The sequence below is a fragment of the Argentina silus genome (assembly GCF_951799395.1).
Source record: "Argentina silus genome assembly, chromosome: 9".
NCBI lineage: Eukaryota > Metazoa > Chordata > Actinopteri > Argentiniformes > Argentinidae > Argentina > Argentina silus.
In genome coordinates this window covers 7,134,128-7,153,599 of record NC_139663.1, presented here as the reverse complement: position 1 = coordinate 7,153,599, position 19,472 = coordinate 7,134,128, and the positions used below count along the sequence as shown (strand labels likewise).

At 42.1% G+C, this 19,472-nt stretch overlaps 2 protein-coding genes across 2 annotated transcripts in view; one reads left to right on the top strand and one right to left on the bottom strand.

The window, feature by feature from the left end:
• The window catches only part of rhbdf1a (rhomboid 5 homolog 1a), a 31,998-nt gene extending 25,416 nt beyond the window's left edge, over positions 1-6,582 (bottom strand). The window contains exon 1 of the mRNA XM_083677340.1: positions 6,296-6,582. The gene's annotated coding sequence lies outside the window, so the exon portion shown is untranslated. The remainder of the gene's footprint in view (positions 1-6,295) is intronic.
• Positions 6,583-16,214: 9,632 nt separating this feature from the next.
• mpg (N-methylpurine DNA glycosylase) lies at positions 16,215-19,358 on the top strand. The gene is made up of 3 exons (XM_083676899.1): positions 16,215-16,633; positions 17,516-17,720; positions 18,132-19,358. Exons 1-3 carry the CDS (start codon positions 16,409-16,411, stop codon positions 18,581-18,583), a joined length of 882 nt encoding a protein of 293 aa, XP_083533025.1. The 5' UTR covers positions 16,215-16,408; the 3' UTR covers positions 18,584-19,358.
• The last annotated feature ends 114 nt before the right edge of the window (positions 19,359-19,472 follow it).

Genomic DNA, 19,472 nt, shown 5'->3' with positions numbered 1-19,472 from the left:
CAGCCCGATGAAGAACATGGCTTCTCAAGTGCTATGCGTGATCAACTGGGTGGCTTCACTACAAGGCTTTACATCATCTTCCCTGGTGCAGTGTTGGCATGGATCTGCAGGGTAGCAGAAGTAGAAGACAAGAACAGGAGGGCAGACTAACTGCAAAGAAAACAAAATTACAGGATCAGGCCATAAATATGCCTAAACCAAAGCACTTGGCTTAAAACCTGTTTAGTCATTCTGACACAAAGAGATAAACAGCCTGATTGAACTATTTATTTGTATAGCGCTTGGACAGCTTCATTACCATAGAGCACTTAACAAGTTGCAGGCCAAGGCACACATTCCCTTAAAGCAGCCCTTAAAGCAGTCCTTAAAGCAGCCCTTAAACTAGTCCTTGGACACATGTATTTCAAACACCCAATTTCTGTGGGCAGTTTGCTTAGTCTCAGTAGAATGTACAGTGCACTCAAAGTGACCTGAGAACTTTCCCCGTCAGTCATCATTAGTCATTCTTAGATCCACCTCTTCCCAAAAGGCCATTGAAGGCCAAGTCAAAGGAAAAGCCAAAGCACACCCTCATTTCTTGGAAACGTTGTTAGAGTGAATTTGGCCCATGGTATGTGATGTTGGTGGGACTGCCGAGACTGTCCAGATATTACTTTGTGTGCTATGATGAGTATACTTTGATACACAATGATGATTCGCAGCCCCCAGGGTCTGACGGCTCGTGCCAAAGATAGCATCGAAGAGGCTGGCCGCCCTATTTAAAACTGCGCTCTCATCTTCACTGTAACAGTCCTAGGATACTATATCAGTGTTTTAAAGTGACAGGTCTCTTTAAGGGAGAGTAAACTAAAACTAGAGAGTGTCAATTAAAATTAAAGACAGCCAAACAGTAACAGTAGGCAATAAAAGGAACTTTGAGGCTTTCTCTTCAGAGTATTGCAACAATGGACTTTGTGGTCTTACATGAAAAATCTCACTTCCTCGCAAAAAAGGAGTAAATGTGCTGAATGTACTATATGTTATTTTTAGTCCTGGTCTTACAGCTCCTGCTGTTACTCATCGAAAAATAATGTTCAGATACTACATCTGGTCTTTTTTTTACATCTTGTTTCCATTCACAACACAGAAAATATGTTATAAAATATATCTAACATATACATTCACTTTATTAGGTACACCTTGCTAGTACCGGGTTGGACCCCTTTTGCCTTCAGAACTGCCTTAATTCTTTGTGGCATAGATTCAACAAGGTGCTAGAAACATTCCTCAGAGATTTTGGCCCATATTGACATGATAGCATCATTGCTGCAGATTTGTCGGCTGCACATCCATGATGCGAATCTCCCGTTCCACCACATCCCAAAGGTGCTCTATTGGATTGAGATCTGGTGACTGTGGAGGCCACTGAAGTACAGTGAACTCATTGTAATGTTCAAGAAACCAGTACCAGTTGATGTGAGCTTTGTGACATGGCACGTTATCCTGCTGGAAGTAGCCATCAGAAGATGGGTATACTGTGGTCATAAAGGGATGGATATGGTCAGCAACAATACTCAGGTAGGCTGTGGCATTTAAACGATGCTCAATTGGTACTAAGGGGCCCAAAGTGTGCCAAGAAAATATCCCCCACACCATTAGATATTTGCGTTAACGAGCAGTTGAACCTAATAAAGTGGCCGGTGAGTGTACAACTGTGCATTGACTCTCAGGCCCTACATTTGATCAGAAAAGTTATGTTTTGAGTGGCAGGACATGAACTGAACAGTGGGAAAGACATTCTAAGGTGTTGAATGTGAACAGTGTAAACACTATGTAATGACATTTTACACAGCTGTGGGCCTGCATGGACACATTCTAAAAGATATGAAACAATCATGTCCTTTGGACCTATTAGAAAAGAAATAGTTTGTTGGGCTGTTGGAAATAAAAAACACATCCTCTGAGAGGTTCTACAGACACTAGGACGAGGATCAAAGTACAGGTTACTGCTCCAGCTCCTTTGAGTTCCAGCCTGCTGGGAACACCCACAACATTCCCACAGCTCTGTGTGCCCCGGGTTAACCAGTCTCAGAAGCCATCCCAGTGAAAACACAGCCAATGGGATCCACTAAACTCCAGCAAGGATCAACCCTTATCTTCTTTTCATCTCTTACCTCAACCTTAAGATCTTTTCATCTCTCTCAGGCTGAGCCCCACTTGAATTCAACTTAAAATAAATAATAATGGAAAACAATTTATATTAATCCCAATGCTCAATTTGAAGAAAGTCACATTCCAACTGCTGGCAAACAGAGCCTTGGAGACCTGAGGTATCCCTGAAAAAGACCTACTGCATTACAGCACTACATCACATCTGAGTTTGTCCTCTGCAGCATGCCATCAACAAGATGTTATGGGAGGGACAGCATTGGCTGCACGGCTGGGACTCCCATACTCAAGCCCTGAACATTGACAGGAAGCATTCAAAGACAAAGCAATGTTCCATTTCCTCATACACAATCAAACTCAAGATACCCAAGGGAGGATCTTTCTGAATACAAACAAATACCCTTAATGACCACACCAGTTCCCCACACGACACAAAATGGCAGGGATTTGATTTTGATTAAGCTTCTTCAGTATTTCATGAAATGTCACAATAATGTGAAGATTGGCTTACATTAATTATCATGAAAGGTTCAGGGTTTGACAACATGATCTTCAGTATTGCACTAGTAGCCTACTCTCCACAGCGGTATTCTCCAAGTAAAGGTAGATGTTTCAAAGACTGGCAGAAACATTCCATGACAAAACCATCTTTGCAACACTTGAAAACAGAGGTCTGTTTTTGCTTATCAATCACAAAGCTTTGACACAATCTGAACTCCAGACTACAAACACATCAATGTTAAGGACGCTACCGGTTGAGAAAGCTCTAATGGGACCTAGGTCAAATAGAGCTCATAGGTTGTACTTCTCTCACCATTAATCTTCTGAGAGACCATACCGGCCATGCTTTTAAAGCACCATCTATTTGTCTGAAATTGTGGGAACAGTCTTAACTAATCTGCTGGGCATGAACAACATGCTTACTGTTCTAAAGCTGCTGAACAAGTTGGTTAACATGTTTAACTGCAATAGATACTGTTGCCTTGCCCTACATTTACAACAGGACAGTAGTTGCATGCTTCCTCAAACAGAGAATAATCTTAATTTGGGATACAGGCACATAACTATGATATTTGTGCAAAGCTGTCATCAACATCAATGCAATGTAAGTGAATGTTCAAGATTCAGACCACAATCAGAGAGATAAAGAAGACACACCAGGAATGACTGTGGTTGAAATGTCTTGCATTAAACCGCTTCAGGGAGATAGTTCTAGAACTACTACTAGTACCACAATTACAAAGATGTAAACATTACAAATGCTGAAAATCTCATTTATTAAGTGCTTAAACTACTACATGGTATGATGTTACAGTTATAATTACCATAATAATTCCCAATGTAAAAGTAATCATAGTCATAACAACATGATATCCATTACCACAATAGTGAACTATGGAAGGTCATATAAGCACAAAGGTAGTCGTTCATACAGCCCATCTTTGAGTCTCATGTGATGCAGATGCTTTTGATAATGGGCAGTCTCGGATGATTTAGAAGCATGTGCTCGTCACACATGGAACAGCTCAGCACTATCAACCTAATATCTGTATTACTCAGTGTTCTCTACAGAGAATATAGTCAATAACAAAAAGCCACAGAGAACATTGTGATTTCATAACAAACTGAATATTCCAGGAAATAGGTGATCGCTTTTAATTTCCTACCAAAAGCTTCATCATCTCATTGACTGAGCATCGCATCCACAGTGAGTGTATGAGTATCCACATCTGGATCTGAACAGTCAACAGCGTTCAGCTTTTGAATGAAAAAAAAAAAAAACACAGAACAAACCTTGCTTAATCTTGTCTACATTGACCTTAGGGTGTACTAAAGTGACTGCATCCTTTGTGGCTGTATTTCCGTAAAAAAGAACAAAAAACACAAAAAACACAAAATGGAAAAAAGAAGTTGCATAGCGCATAAGTGGGTTCAAAACAGAAACCCTGAGGGTGATGCTCAACTCAGTAACCCTAAGGAAATACAACACTACTTGGAGAGGCAGACTTGCACACTTGACCAGAATGGCAGATAGACAGATACTGCACCATGAGTCATCCAGGCATGACTACAGTGTGACCCTTCAGCAGCCCCCTGCAACACCCACATAACAACCAACACAGGCCTGGCTATTCCACCTGCTCTCTTCAACGCCAGCTCCAGATCCTTCTCTGTTTTTCCAATAAAGTCTCTCTATCACACTCTACTGTCTCTCTCTCTTCTCTGTTACGAAGACACACACACACACACACACACACACACACACACACACACACACACACACACACACACACACACACACACACACACACACACACACACACACACACACACACACACACACACACACACACACACACACACACACACACACACACACACACACACACACACACACACACCACTTCCTCCCTCTGTTCCATTGGAAATATTCAGTCTCCAGTCCATTTGGAACAATAAAAGAGGATGAGCGTGACTGTCACTATCACACATCATGCCTCTGCTTTATCGGTTACATCACGCCGCATGATGGTCCCTCTGGATGAGGTAATGTTTCAGGAACACTGGGCACACAAATCGAAGGAGGCCATGTGCTGCCACTCTCCGTTTGCCAAAATAACTCAGCACATTTGAACACATCTCTCCTCTCTCATGCAGTGTGCTGGAAAGTGCCCAGCGCCCACGTAGGTCAGTAGAGAATATAATATAGGCCTTTCTGCAAGAAATTATATTGAAGTGCTCCTTATCAAGATGGCAGAATCTGACCACTGACTTACACACATTACCTTCCTTACTCATTAAAAAGATTAGTTAAGAGACTAACTCCTTGGTCCCACACAAGAAATATTCCCCTAATCTTCTACACATTATTAAGGTGGCACAAAGAATGTGTAGCGGAAGTGATTTGGAATCATGCGTTAGTGATGAATTAGTCATGCCTGAGACATGTAAACTCAAGTGCCACCCTCAGACCTTGAGGATGTCCTCTCAGCCTTATAGTAGACACTTGTGTCTTCTCTGGGGAAGACATGGCCTCGAATCCCGCCCGTCACATTGGTGCCCTGACTCAAACGAGTCTTTCCATGGAGGGGGAGGTCAAAGGGGGGTGAATGTAGTCAAGGGGATTTGGAATCACGCTCCTGTGATGAATGCCTGAGACACGTAAACTCAAGTGTTACCCTGAGGATGCCCTCTTGGCCTAAATAGTAGATGCTTGTGTCTTCCACATGGGAGACCCGGGGGCGAACCCGACCCCTCACAAAACACATAAATTAACAGAATTGTTACTTCTGAATGAGAGAGATCTTCACAAGGTAGTGAGAGACACCATCAGGTATAGGCTAAATGAGGTCACTGTACTGGACTAGTTGCCACCCCAAGGACGCATCGGAGGACCTGATGGTGATGGGGATGATGATTATGATGATGATGATTTTGTAAGACTGTAAGACCAGCATGTAGGCCTGATATTAAAAACTAGCATTTTGAAAGTTGTCTATTAACCACAACTACAATTATTTGATGAAAGCATAAATGATCATCTAACAGCTCTTTGAGGCCGAGATATAGTTACGTTTTAAAGACACTTAAAACCCCTATCTTATTTCATGCCGGGGAAACATGATGAGCAGGAAGCAGGGTTAAATTAAACACCTGCCGAAACACCAAAGGTGTAGGCCCACATAATACCTTGGAATGTGCGACTTATTAAACCATAACGGTCGGTATAGGCTCTGATCTTAACGCCGGCAGCTCTTTAGGACATGATAGGCCTACCCAGCCTTAGAATACAAGCAAGATGACAGTGTACACTCACAAACAGGCAGAACAAATATGATTCAATGTTGGTTGTTGGATTGTAGTGAACGCGTCACCAAAAAACCCCACAAAAAGTCAGAATGACTTACTATGCCTGTCCCACAGAAAGGACATCATCTCAAGCAGGTTAACTACAGCTTTCTTATTGCTTTCCGCTATTTCAAACAGCATGATTAGTTCAATTCCTTGTGGAGGAAACCTGAATATTGGTCCCGACAACCCGTGCGCGCATGCGACCGCCGGTCGTACCGACGGTGTTCTTATTCACATTTGATTTATTAGCTCCGTAGCATTCTAACCATATTCATACAACTGTAGAACAACTTACCCTTATCAAGATCAAGTCAATTGTTTTCCAGTGAGAAAAATAATCAGGTTTTAAAGCTTTCAGGTTACAGTTATTAAAAGGTGATGTGGTGTCACTTCATTCTGAGCAGGGAAAAATAATAATTTGTTTCGAGTGAAGATGTTTCTGCTAGACAAGTGGTCTAATCTTTATCCTGTAACTAACGACAACAGCTACGACATTCCCAGATATCTCTAGTGCGGTCCTATTTTCCTTTTCCCACGCAGTGTCCAGCGCATTCCCACACTCCACGGATCACCCGGGCTAAGTTTTCCTCTGACCGGTGGTAATTCAGTTTCACAAGACCGCGAGCCCCGCCCTTGACCGTAGAGACGCGATCCATCGAAGGACAAGTCTGTCAAATTCATAACCAATCCGTATACATGGGGAGGCGCTGCCTCACTCGGCACTACTCGTTTGACGGGCGTGACTAAGCAAGAAGAGTTCGGTTTTGAACAATTAAAGGGACAGGATCATAATAAAAATGCTATAGAGACAGCCTAATCAATAACTCTTGCAAACAAACATGGGATAAAACCTACATGTATAGAGATTTTATGGTTCAGCGAAGTCCACTTACTCAATCATTTTAACAGACAAAGATGTTCAGTCTGCTCTTTAATCTTTATGGGCTTCATCATAATGTATTATACCCAGGCTATGTTTCAATATCCACACTAGTGAATGCTCTACCACCTAGACCAAGAGCCCAGGTCATTGCTTATAGACCTACACCATGTAACAGTCTCCCTGCCTGCATAGAGAGTAAGCCTCCTAAATGTACTGTACCCAAGGGACCACCACTGAACAACTGTAACCATGTAACCACTGCCAACCATGTAGCAGGACAAAGAAAACCATAAAGGGGATCAAATCAAGGTTCCTATATGGTACAGAGGCGAAATTGTATTATAACAACATAACCTGAGTGTTGCAATATCAGTCATGTGGTATTGTTTCACATCCTTTTAGAAATTGAACCCGGAGCTGACCTCAACTCTACTGGATACGTTTAAATGGGCAATCTGGGATTGGTACATTCATGACTTTTAAATTAATTATGTTTATTAATGATTCTTGAGGAATATAACGTATGCCTCATGAGCTTACTTCAACTGTTTTACCCCATCAGAACACAAAATATAAGCTTGTTTTACTCCATCGTTTGTAAACAATGTACTTGTAAAAGTAGCATCAACACATGGTTCAAACTATCACATTGACCACATGGATGGTCAGTCCTTGCATTCATAGCTCTGTCTATGAATTTGAGAGTGGTTACATTGATCCAACCACATCCCTAGGCTGTTTACCAAAAGAAGTGGCAGGGTAACCGCTTTGTTTTTGTTTGAATCGCAGACTGCCGCTTTAAGGTGGGGGTATAGGGTCTATGACTGGCTTAGAGTAAGCTGTGTACCCAGTGTGAGATGGTTTCCCATCACAGATGGTTGATATGAAGGAGTCCGAAATACCGAAGACAAAGAGATGATATTGACATGTGACATTCAACTTTTTCTCACCTCACATAGCTGAGATTCTTCCCATATTTGCCCCCAGGGAGTTTCCAGCCATGTCTTCATGATGACTCACTAACAAAACCTCAAGTGCCTTTCCCTTCCCACTGACCCTGATTCCATACTGGCAATGTTCTTTGAGATGGTGCACCCTGATCAAAGCATTAAAACTATGTTTTTTTATTGTGTTCCAAAAGTGGCTAAAACTCTTGTGTAGATCCAACTAACAAAAGGCCATGTGTCTTCTTGCTGTTTCCAGATCAGTTATTTTCCATGTCAGCAACTTACATTCTGTCCACCAACAACAAACACAGTGCCATGTCAAAATGAATGATTTCATATTCAAAGCACCTTCTGTTTTCTACCTTAATACATGGATATATTTGTCTCTAGAATAGTGGTATTAGGGTAAGTGCTCCTCAGAGAAATACAACCCTGTTCTTTCTAAAGAAAAGACCATTCCATTCCATGATGTTTTCAGTGAAAGCTCATATCCTCTCGGGAGCTCTAGAGAGGAGAGAGTTGAATGTTGAGAGGCATGAGGTTTCAGAGGTGATGACAGGGGGCACAGGCTGTCGCTTTCTGTAGGTGGGGCTGCTGGGCACAGGTTGTTCTCCAGGCAGCCGCTCTCCGACCAGGGATACTTTTCCCGATGTCTGCTTGGCTCCACTCCTCCATTAAAGTACTCCCACTTGACCAGAGAGTCTGGCAGCCTGTGTCAATCCATTAGTGTACAGTTCACTGTACTTGGGCATGTGGGGTTTTTGCTTCAACAGAGGAAAGTTTAGTAATTTCAAGCAGTGTAATGGAAATAGCAGGTTAATGCAGTTCATGTCATTGGTTTGGTTTCTTGAAATGCCCAACAATAATTAACATGGCCTATGCTGTATGTGCAATGCAAGCTTGGTCACAAAGCTAGGAGCTGGTAAAAATTCATTACAATATGATTGTACCCCTGAGGCGACCTCTGGCTGAAGGCAACACTTATTAATGACTAGCAACAGGTTGCCTAACATTGCCTCCTCTGTACTACAACACTGACTCACTGCTCAAAGAGCTTGGCCACTAAACACTGGCGTCAGGAGTGTGCCTATGAAACCTCTTCAGGTGCAAGACTACTAAACATTATGGCCATTTTCCTCCTATAAATGAAACGCTGTTTTGAGCAAAATATCACCCTCTTTTCTTCTGAGCCAACATGAACATTGACACATTTCCATCTTTTTGTTGCCCATTTTAGGGGAAATATCAACCAACCGATGGTGTGATATTTAAATTCGGAATACCTAGAATGAGGATATAAAAGACAGACAACTCTCACATATACATACACGTACATAAATGAATGGCATGTAAGGCAAAGTCAAAAGTCTACTGGGAGCTTCTGATTGATATACCATGAAGTAGCAGTAATTAATGGTGAACTCTCCTCCGGGGTCGTAGAGAGGGAAGAGGGAGGGCCGAGACAAAGGCAAAGGTAGCGATTAGGCTGCAACGCCAGACCTGTAAGAGCACTCAAGCTCCCATGAAGCCCCATCAATCAGGCACAGATAAAAGGATTGAGCTCAAGGGCCATTTTTAACCAAAGGAACACCATCAGATGACCCATAAACTGCTTCCTCTTGTGTCAGCCAACCACAGCGGTAGGGGATAATTTCTGGGATAAGCAGTGAGAATATTGTTCATGCATGGGTTAAAATTATTCCCAGTCAGATGGGGAACTAGCAGGCTGGAGTGGAGGCACAGAGACGATGTTGACACTCTTGGTGTATTGAGATATCATCCTAGCCGAGACAGCAGACTGATATTTCCATCAGTGTTAAATAAATAGACAGAGGAAAAACAAAGGGGAATTGAACCATGATGTGACAGTAAAAAAAGATGTCTTTGAGCATGTCTCTCAGGAAAATGCTTCATGAATCTTGTGCGTTACAAATCAATAGACAGATACAGACTGCAGATCTCTTGTCTACAGTTGGTGCTTATAAAAAATGAAGCTTTTATCTGAATGTCTTCGGGGATTGGGGTGACTCACTATCTTTAGAATAACTTCATTGTTAGGTTGATATTTTCCATTCCTATTAGTGTGAGGGGATCTTGCAAAGACATAATTCAAATTGACATAGCCTATAAGATGAGGGAGAATGTTCCCCAGGCCTGTCAGAATGGCTTATTGCCAATGCTTGAGTATAGAGTAGGTCACAAAGAGCAGGTGATATTCAATGGAGAGCCTCTGTTCCCCTTCAACCCCACTTTTCCCTTTATAACACGTTTATAATACATACACAGTAGTTATCTGTAGAGATGAACCAACTGATTAGATTGAAAAAGCTTTTATGGGATGCACTGCAGCTGTATTTAGATTAAACAACAACATAACACAAGAGCAATCCATATAATTCTCATATTGAGGAGATGGCTAACGAGAGCAGAGGAGGGGTGTAAAATAAGTCAATGGAAAAAGGGGAGTTTGGCTGCAGGCACACAGAGTGTGTTTGTTGAGCAGGCTTCTCCTCCCTAGCTTTGATAAGGCCAACAGCAGCCTGTAGACAGACTGCCCCCCCCCCCCCCCCCCCCCTGGTTGGCCTAATGGCTGTTGTCTAACAGAAGCACTGCAGGTGTGAATTAAGACAAGGAGGCTGTTATGAGTGAATGCCAAGAGACTGAATGGTCATGGGCAAGGCCTTTAAGGACACAATAAAATCCTCTTTCTGAAACTATGGCTTTCCTTCATCAATAAAACATTGCCTGTGTCTCTGATCAACAGATGCATACTATATGTTTTTGTTACAGAATTTGTTTAACCTTATGTATCTCATTCTGGCCTTTGACCTATTTGAAAATCCTACAGTTCTTCATCAGTATTTTTCATTAATTAACTATGATGTTATTGTAGAAAGCCACCCTTTAAGTTGATTGAGTGAGCAGGTTTGACAGCTGTTTCTGCTCAAGCGTGTCCCTGACAAAGTGGTGGAGGAGGCAGGAGCCTCTGAACCAGATCCCAGCGAATTTGGAGTAATCCTCTTGCCTCTCCCTCCCACTGAGGACCCAGCCCATCTGCAGCACAACTGACACCTCTGTAGTACACAAGAAAGGAGTTGCATGAAACATTCATGATCATCAACTAAAAATTAATACCATCAAACAGTGAGGAGGGCAAATGAAGATTAACCTTTTGTATGGCACCCTCTCATTACATGCAAGCAAGAGACTTAGCTCATACTTTTCATTTACAGGTGAAAAAGATTGATGAGAAAGAATTACTGATAAAGGTAATTCAGAGCAGGTTAGAGAACGCCTGACACCAACTGAAACATAAATACGTACATCCAGTGGGTGTTTTTGGCATCCCATATACTGTAGATGTGCTGCACAGTAATCTTAAAACCCACTCAAATATCACTATCAATCACATCCATTTACTAAGAGAACTTGTATAAGAGCTTAAGCAGACAGAGGAATATGAAAGGAAAGTAGTACATTTTCTTTGCCAGGCACTGAATCTCTTAGCTGCAGATCTTTTGTCCACACAAAACTGCAAGCCTATTCAACCAAGACACAGGGTTGCGGTAGAAGTATTATGAATTTTATTGTGATGGTAAAAAAAATATACACCTTTTAGTAACTAAATAGTCCCAGATAGTACTCTGATATCTCAATGTCCAGTGTCATACAAATGATAATGTCTAACAACCTCTTGATTGTACTGTATTTGTGTGTGTATGTGTGTGTGTGTGTGTGTGTGTGTGTGTGTGTGTGTGTGTGTGTGTGTGTGTGTGTGTGTGTGTGTGTGTGTGTGTGCGCGCGTGCGTGTGTGTGTGTGTGTGTGCGCGCGCACGTGTGTGTGTGTGTGTGTGTGTGTGTGTGTGTGTGTGTGTGAGAGAGAGAGAGAGGAGAGAGGAGAAACCAGAGAACAGCAGTCAGGGGCTGTGGAGCCTCTGATTAGTAACGCTTGGATCTGCTTGTCAGCTGACAGAGATATCAGGTTAAATTTAGCAAATGTCCAGTGAGGCAAACGAAGGAAGCAATGTTATAAAACACTGCGCTCTAAAGTTGCTATGGCGTGGCCTTAAACTTCATGTTTGGTATAGTTATTATTTATTCACCTCTGAGGTTGCAGATATTCTCATAATAATGATACTAATAATGAATAATGATAATAATGAAAAAATCTGGAGACATTTCCCATTGATGACTAAGACAGTCCATGTTGATGAATGTGTTAAAGTGTTTTATCATTTCAATACTTTAATGTGTTATCCCCCTTATGCATGTAGATGTAGGTCTGGTTGCTCAAATCACCTGGGAATTGAAAAGAATGTGCTGCAGGGCTGAACCCTTTGACCATTGTTGTTTTCCAGCTTTACTATCGCGTTTGTCCTATTATTCCTCCACTATGCAGAAATGTAGATGTTCTAGTGCTGTATCTTCCTGTCACACACCCAATGATGAGTATGGCAATACTTATTCAGTCCAGTGATCTCTGCCATGATCTTATTGGGTTCTGATTACAATCATTGATGCCATTTGTCCTTAAAGAGCAAAGTTGAGGGATGATGCTCTAGCTAAGTATTAATTAAAGATTAACATTAATTTGGCATGAGGAAAGCATAATGAAAACACATGCATGATTTATCACTCACAGACAGTATGCCTTCCCTCACTCTCCTTTGTGTGGTACACTAAGTTAAGCAGGTGCTCCTCTGAAACATGAGAGGCTGCCATCTGCCTGTTTAAACATTTAATAGGTAAATCATTACACATCGCACCATGTGAAAGTCACGTTACTGTAAAGTGTTATCTTGTGGAGACACCACTATTTACAACTGCAGGGTTTTTCCATGAGAAGTGAAAGCAATTAATCTTCCCAACAACCTTTACACATATATGCCATGTCCCTGAATATCCTACAGGGAGGTTGTGACTAAACACTGAGTTGTCGAAGCTTTATTGTTTTGTTCATGAATGAAATCAAAAGTAAACCTTTCAACAAATAAAACTATCTATCCCCACAACATGGTGTTCATCCTTAGACAAACAAATCAATCTCATTGCTCTCACAGAGATATAGTTATAATGCAGAGATTCCACCAACAGATCAAAGCCCCACTATACCTAATTAGGATTCTATGAGTCAAGATGTCTAGACAGTCTGTGCTGCTTATGCATTCTGATTGTTGTATGGAGAGCATCCATCTGGGCATTACAGATGACTCCTTGCAAAATAATCATTGTCATTGCTGTGTTTGCCATAGATGAAAGGAAGCCAGAATGCAACAGTACAGCCAAGCTCATCCCAGCTCATCAGTGGCACTGAAAGCAGTCTGCCAGACCCAGACCCTGTCCACTCTGCTGACAGTCACAGGAAACCGAGCCAAAGCATTGCAACAATGGTCTCAGCCAGACTATCAACAGATAAATGACATCAAGAGTCATTAAACCATCCCTGGCGTGGCGTCTACTACCAGAACTATTCTGTGGGTTTGTGTGTCTGGCTCCTACCATGGCTAATCAGCCAAGGACCTGTCGTCAACTGGCACTAAGGGGCAACTGATTTCCGCAGTAGTCACACAATTTGTTTAATATAACAAACAGCTATCAATTGATTAAAGTGCTTGATTTCCAAAGTGAGTCAATACAAATATGCATAATGACAGACTATATGTGAGTATAGTCTGGTAATGTTTGATTGAGAGGTAACAATAAAATTGAAGTTCATATTAAAATCATCTCTTCATTAAATCCAATCCAAGAAAGGAATATATGGTCTAATTCTGGACCATTATGTCATTTTGTCATGCAAGAGCAAGTGATAAAAGTTACTATGGGACAGCTGCCATGACATCATAAAAACGAGCCATGCAAATATTAGATCTGGGAATGTTTATGCCATCCTTAAGTTACTGAAACATATCAATTTACCCACTGGCAACCTCCTGTGTGCCCTTCACCTATTTCTGCAATGCTTACACATAAGACCACCAATTCACAAGCATGCTGCTCTCTCTGGCAGTCCTCCAGCCCTTCGCCTGGCTCTGACCCAGGAGAGAGGCACTGCTGGAGTGCTCTCAGCAGTTAGTATGTACTATACGTACCATCCAGTCATAGATTTTCCCCAATGAAATGAACAATATTTTCTCAGAAGTGAAAGGACGAGAGAAAAGGCAGCAAGTATTCAGCTTGTTTCTTGAAAGTAGAGGCAGACCACCAGGCCACAGGCTGACTAAGAGTGGAGATCAGAATACATAAAGTAGCTATACTAGTAAAGAACATCCAATGGCAGGAAAAAAAGCCCTCCATCTTATAAGTTGATCAGTTGGGACGTAGACTAAATACATCCAGCCCTTAGGGCCACATACACTTCTTCCTGTCAATCATCCTCACAACAAATTACAAGTCTGACAGTTGACTGGCAGGTGGTTAAGCAAATTGAATTATTTTCTGAGAGATACAGTAACTACTGTCAGCTCATGGACTTATTTTTGTTCCTCTGCTTCATCCAAGCAGCCTGTTGCTTGGTAACAGACTACAACCACTTCAAACACCCTTTTCCCAAATGTAAGACGCTGCCTTGGAATGGCTTCAGAGGAGCCTGTCATTGAACCATGGGGCAGGGGATGTGCCACGTTCCCCTCAGCTCCTGTGTTGCTTCAGAGCTTCCCCACTGAATAGGCAGGCTATAGGGAGCAGGAGCAGGCGGTAGGCCAGGCATCAGGGAGCACGTCTGTCTGGTTCTGATGACAGAACCGTACAGTCAGGAGAGTCAAGAGAGGCCCAGCAGACACCAAAGTCTGTCAACCCCATCAGAGCCACCAACCTTCACACAGTGTCAGCCAACACTGGGCCGCCTCCCATCCTGCAAGATCAGTTCCAGGTGAATTTAAAAGCCAATACTGGAAAGTGACGGTGCATCATAAAACTAAGACACACTATCTCTCTAAATGCATCTGCTGTAACCATTTTGTAGTGTTTAGAATATAGCTGTTGGCATGTAAAGTGTACAAACTAGTCGTGGCTTGTTTTATATCAGTACCTCTGACTGGCTTCCTAGACCATTATGGCACAAAAAAACCCCATTTAAAATCAAGGACATGGACAGACATAAATATTACCAGTATACTTTAATGCACGGTCATGTCGCATTCTGTTAGACAGCCAGACTGGCACATGGGACAACACAGCCTGGGGCCAAGCTGGCACAGCCCGCTTCCTGGGGCAGGAGGTACGGCACGAGGCAGGGACAAGGAGTGGAGGACATTATTTATAATATATATAGGGCAGGCACTATTTATAACCACTTATTAGAGCACACTGTTTTTCTAATGAAGCTGTGAGAAATGATAAGGCAGGAAGAGGAAAAAAGGGGGCTTACATACAAAACACCCTTGAAAGGTTTAAATATTGACAATGGGAACCACTCCCCCTGAGATTGATTGATAGTTGAACAAAATAGCAACGTTGAATGAATAGTCCCATTGTTTTCAGTGAAGTATACGGTAATTGTATTGCTCTATCTCATTTCTCAATATTACATTCCATAATAAGCTGCATGGCAAACTCAAATTGAGCGTAGCATAATTACATGCTATTGTAACATTTTATCTCTTGGGAATTATCCAGCTTAGATGTAAAAGCATGTGTAATAAGTAGTGAATCCATGGAATGCAGATCTACTAAGGAACAGATATTTTTCAATTTTGTATGAGACAATGTTATAAGACTGTCAGACAAAGGCCATCTCCTTGTTAGTGTAAGACAACAGACATTTTCTCATTCAAACATGACCAAGACAAAATATCACTAAAACAACATGAAGCTGACACAATCTGATGTCACTCCAGTGTCACCCTGTCACCCCCTTTGCTCTTACTGGGAGTCTAAACTATTCAAGCAAACACAGGCACAGGAATGTATTCACTGTGAACAAAGCAACAAATGTGAAAGCAAACACTTGTGTGTTTATGCCAAGGTCAGATAATTGTAGTCTAGCAGAAACTCAAAACATCCCCAGCACTCTGAATGATTAGGCCCTCTTTCAACTAAATGCTATTTGCTGTTAGCACAGGGGAAATTGATTCAAAACCTGGTCTGGTTTGGGTGTCATCTGCTTATTGATTGATTGTATTGTTGGCATAAAAGGTGTAATGCATTTTTTGTTGAATGTTTAAATATTTGTAAGGTGAAGATACTTCTGAAATCCACTCTACAAGTCCTGACATTAGCGATTTGATATGAACTTAATATGAACTGTCATCTCTTTCAATAGCTACGCTCCCTTTAAGAAGAGCTGTCAACAAATTGTCGATGTCACCCGTGAGTTCGCTAGCAACTCGACTTGAGTAACTAAATGTATGCTCTCTTAACCCTTACATAGGTAACTTGAAAAACTCTTTTCGCGCACGAAACTATATAACATTTGAATAATCTGATAGGCATACATGAGATGTTAGTTGGCCTCGACAGCCTCTATTCAGAGTTGCATACAGTTGCATGGCTAATCTGGCCAGTTGGCCAAGAAGAAGCTAGGTAATGTTTTTAGCAAACTAACTAGCTAGCCAGTAAATGCGTTCAAGGGAGTGTCATGTCAGGACGAAAAAGGAAGCAGCTCTCGGTAGTACCTGAGTCAGAAGGTAAAGCAAAAGGGGGGTTGTCACTGAGTCAGGTGAGGTCTGCCATCCATCAGGAGGGTGAGGTTGAAGCAAAACCAGAGAAGAGTCATTACTTCTGCAAGGAAAGGGAGCCCAGGTTTGGGGAGGATTTTTTCAACCAGCCCTGTATCTGTTTGGCTAAAGCACTTCTCGGCAAGGTATGTTTCAGACTACAATCATATAACAATCTTAATTGTTATAATAAGCCAATGTTGCAGGATATGAATTATTGATCAGGACAACATCCCTTCGATCATGACAGGCTTCCTTTAATTGCCACAACCTCTGATGAAAATCGTTTTTTCGATTCCTGAGCAAGATCTTTGGAGCACGAATTCTAGCACTTATGATCTTGCTCTTGTAAACGAGCAGACATCAAGATAACAGTATGCAAATTGTCTATTAGTAGTCTTGACCATGACTTCTCAACACAACTTCAACCTCAAGTGCCTAAACGCTGTGCATGTTTGTGCTTTTAATTAAGGTATGTCTGGACCACTTTACAGCGAGCCTATAATAAAAAGCATGAAAGCCATTATCATGTGGCAAGGCTTCCGGGTTGGTTCCTAATTGGCAGAGACGGTAGTTTACCCCAGTTCGATCCTGCATTTGCATTCTGCAGCCCTCCAGCTCACAGAGAACACTTTTTTACACGTTTTACTACTCTCTTGATCACATCTATTACTAAAAACACTCAAAGAAAACAATCTTCTCAGTACAATTTTCTAGTTTCCCTAAGTCTTGATAATGTCCAGTATCTCAGTGCATCCTAATGGTATTTGCATTGGATATGGGTTGTTGAAACATCTAGCTTACACATGATATTGGTGTTGTCTGTGTATTCATGCCTGCCCACTTAGGTTAGGGTGTCACCATAGCACATATGTACCATCTACTGGGCTTATTATGATCCCACACACATGATTCTATCAACAGAGTCAAGACTTGTTCATCCACTGTGGATATAGATATATATGCACACATGAACTACATTGTTGGGAATGTGTACAGTTGTCCCTTGGCTTTTTACTCTACACTAGGTGTTGGTGCACAGGTATGCAGATGGCACTGAGCTGAGAGGGAGAGTGGTGGAGACTGAGGCCTACCTTGGAGGGGAGGACAAAGCCTCTCACTCGGCTGGGGGCAAGCGCACTGAGAGGAACACAGCAATGTTTATGAAGCCGGGCACAATCTATGTGTATCCCATTTATGGCATCTACCTCTGTATGAATGTATCGAGTCAAGGTGAGACCAAAAGCCTCGTTCACCCTCAAGGCACTTCAACTCCATCCATTAAAATCATGCTTAGCAATAGAATTCTCCACATAGTATAAACATATTTTTTAAAGTAAGGCCTTATCTGTTGGAAAATCACACCATTAAAGACTAAATAGTACCTCCCCCCATGTTGCTTTCATTATGAGATCCAAAGAAACAATGGGATATCCATCTTTGCCGCAGGTGCTGATCCTTGTAGCTAGCTGTGTGTTCTGAAATAGGCCTATTTGTTTTGACGGTGTGGTTTTTTCCTTCAACTGTTTCTCATTAATGGACACATTACATGTTGCACCATGTTCTTTTCCATTCCCGTTTGGGAAAGGGTAAAAGGAAGGAGACAAAGTGGAGCCTTGCTGATTGGTTCTGTGTGTTGTATAGGGGAGGGGGCTGCTGTGCTGCTGCGCTCTCTGGAGGCGGTACAGGGCCGGCCCCTCATGAGGCAGCTGAGGGCGGCCAGACGGAAGGCGGGAGCACGGCCTCTAAAGGACAAAGAGCTCTGCAACGGCCCCTCCAAACTGTGCCAGGCTTTGGACATTTCCCGCTGCTTTGACCGTAGAGATCTAGCCTCAGACCCTGAGGTGTGGCTGGAAAGGGACTCCCAGATAGGACCACAGAATCCCCATGAGGTGGTGTCAGCGTCCCGCATCGGCATCGAGTCCCACGGGGAATGGGCCACTAAACCCCTGCGCTTCTATCTGCGTGGTCACACCTGTGTGAGTATAGTGGACAAACAGGCAGAGAGACAGACTCCCTCACCGACCAGCACTGTGATATCAGACTTGGCTTCCTCAGTGGGGGAATATGATGGTGACACAGGAGGACATAGTTGAGCCGGGGGACATATAATGGGATAATTCATAAAACTGTACTGTTAATATGCTGCTCGTCTTATGTGGTGTGAAGCCTTATTTCCACTCATCTAGTGTGTGCATTGAATTATTTAGTGTTAGTTTCCACAGAAACTCATTAGACAATAGGTACTACATCACATACTTAATTGATGCATACTTTGCATCACCATAACCAGCTTTTGACAGCAATTATCGAAAGAACAAGAGCAAGTGAAAATAGTAATTAACTATGAGGAAATCATTGCAATGGAGCCAGATGTTTTCACCCAGAATATGAAAAACAGATGCAAGACTCTAGACTCAGTGTATCATTATTGTCCTCATTGTTTCTAGTTACATATATGATTTAGATGAGCTGTATTTCTCATATATACATTTTCACAATAACAATGTAAAATTAAGTGCTATCCAACACTACATGTATGTAATATGAACTTAAACTGTATTCCAAATATCTGTAAAACTCCTCTGTTGTATATCCAACCTCCCTGCTATCAAACCAACGTGAATTGCTATTCCAGTCATTCTCCATCTTCCACCTGTGTTTTTTAAGAAACATTCTTGCTGAAGAAATTCTCTTGGACCCTTTTGATTTCGCAGATGTTTGGAATGTTATTCTCATCTCTCAAAGCAAAAACAGCTTGTCTGATGTTTGGCATCTTTTCATTCTCTCCCCGTCTCTCCACCACCCCAGAGACTCCTGAGGGGCGGCAACCTGTGGTCTGGAATGATCATTACAGCATGTATTTCTCTGTTGTGTTTGTTTGGAATGATCGACCACATCTGGGAATACGCCAAACCCCCTAATTAGAAAGGCTTTTGTCCACTTCAAACTGGCCACTTTAAATCAGTTTATAAAGCACTTCAC

Bases quoted from the DNA above. Each gene is read 5' to 3' on its own strand.
- mpg (XM_083676899.1), top strand. From the start codon at position 16,409: ATGTCAGGACGAAAAAGGAAGCAGCTCTCGGTAGTACCTGAGTCAGAA. The intron at 16,634-17,515 runs GTATGTTTCAGA...ACTCTACACTAG, and splicing joins CTAAAGCACTTCTCGGCAAG to GTGTTGGTGCACAGGTATGC. The intron at 17,721-18,131 runs GTGAGACCAAAA...TGTGTTGTATAG, and splicing joins TATGAATGTATCGAGTCAAG to GGGAGGGGGCTGCTGTGCTG.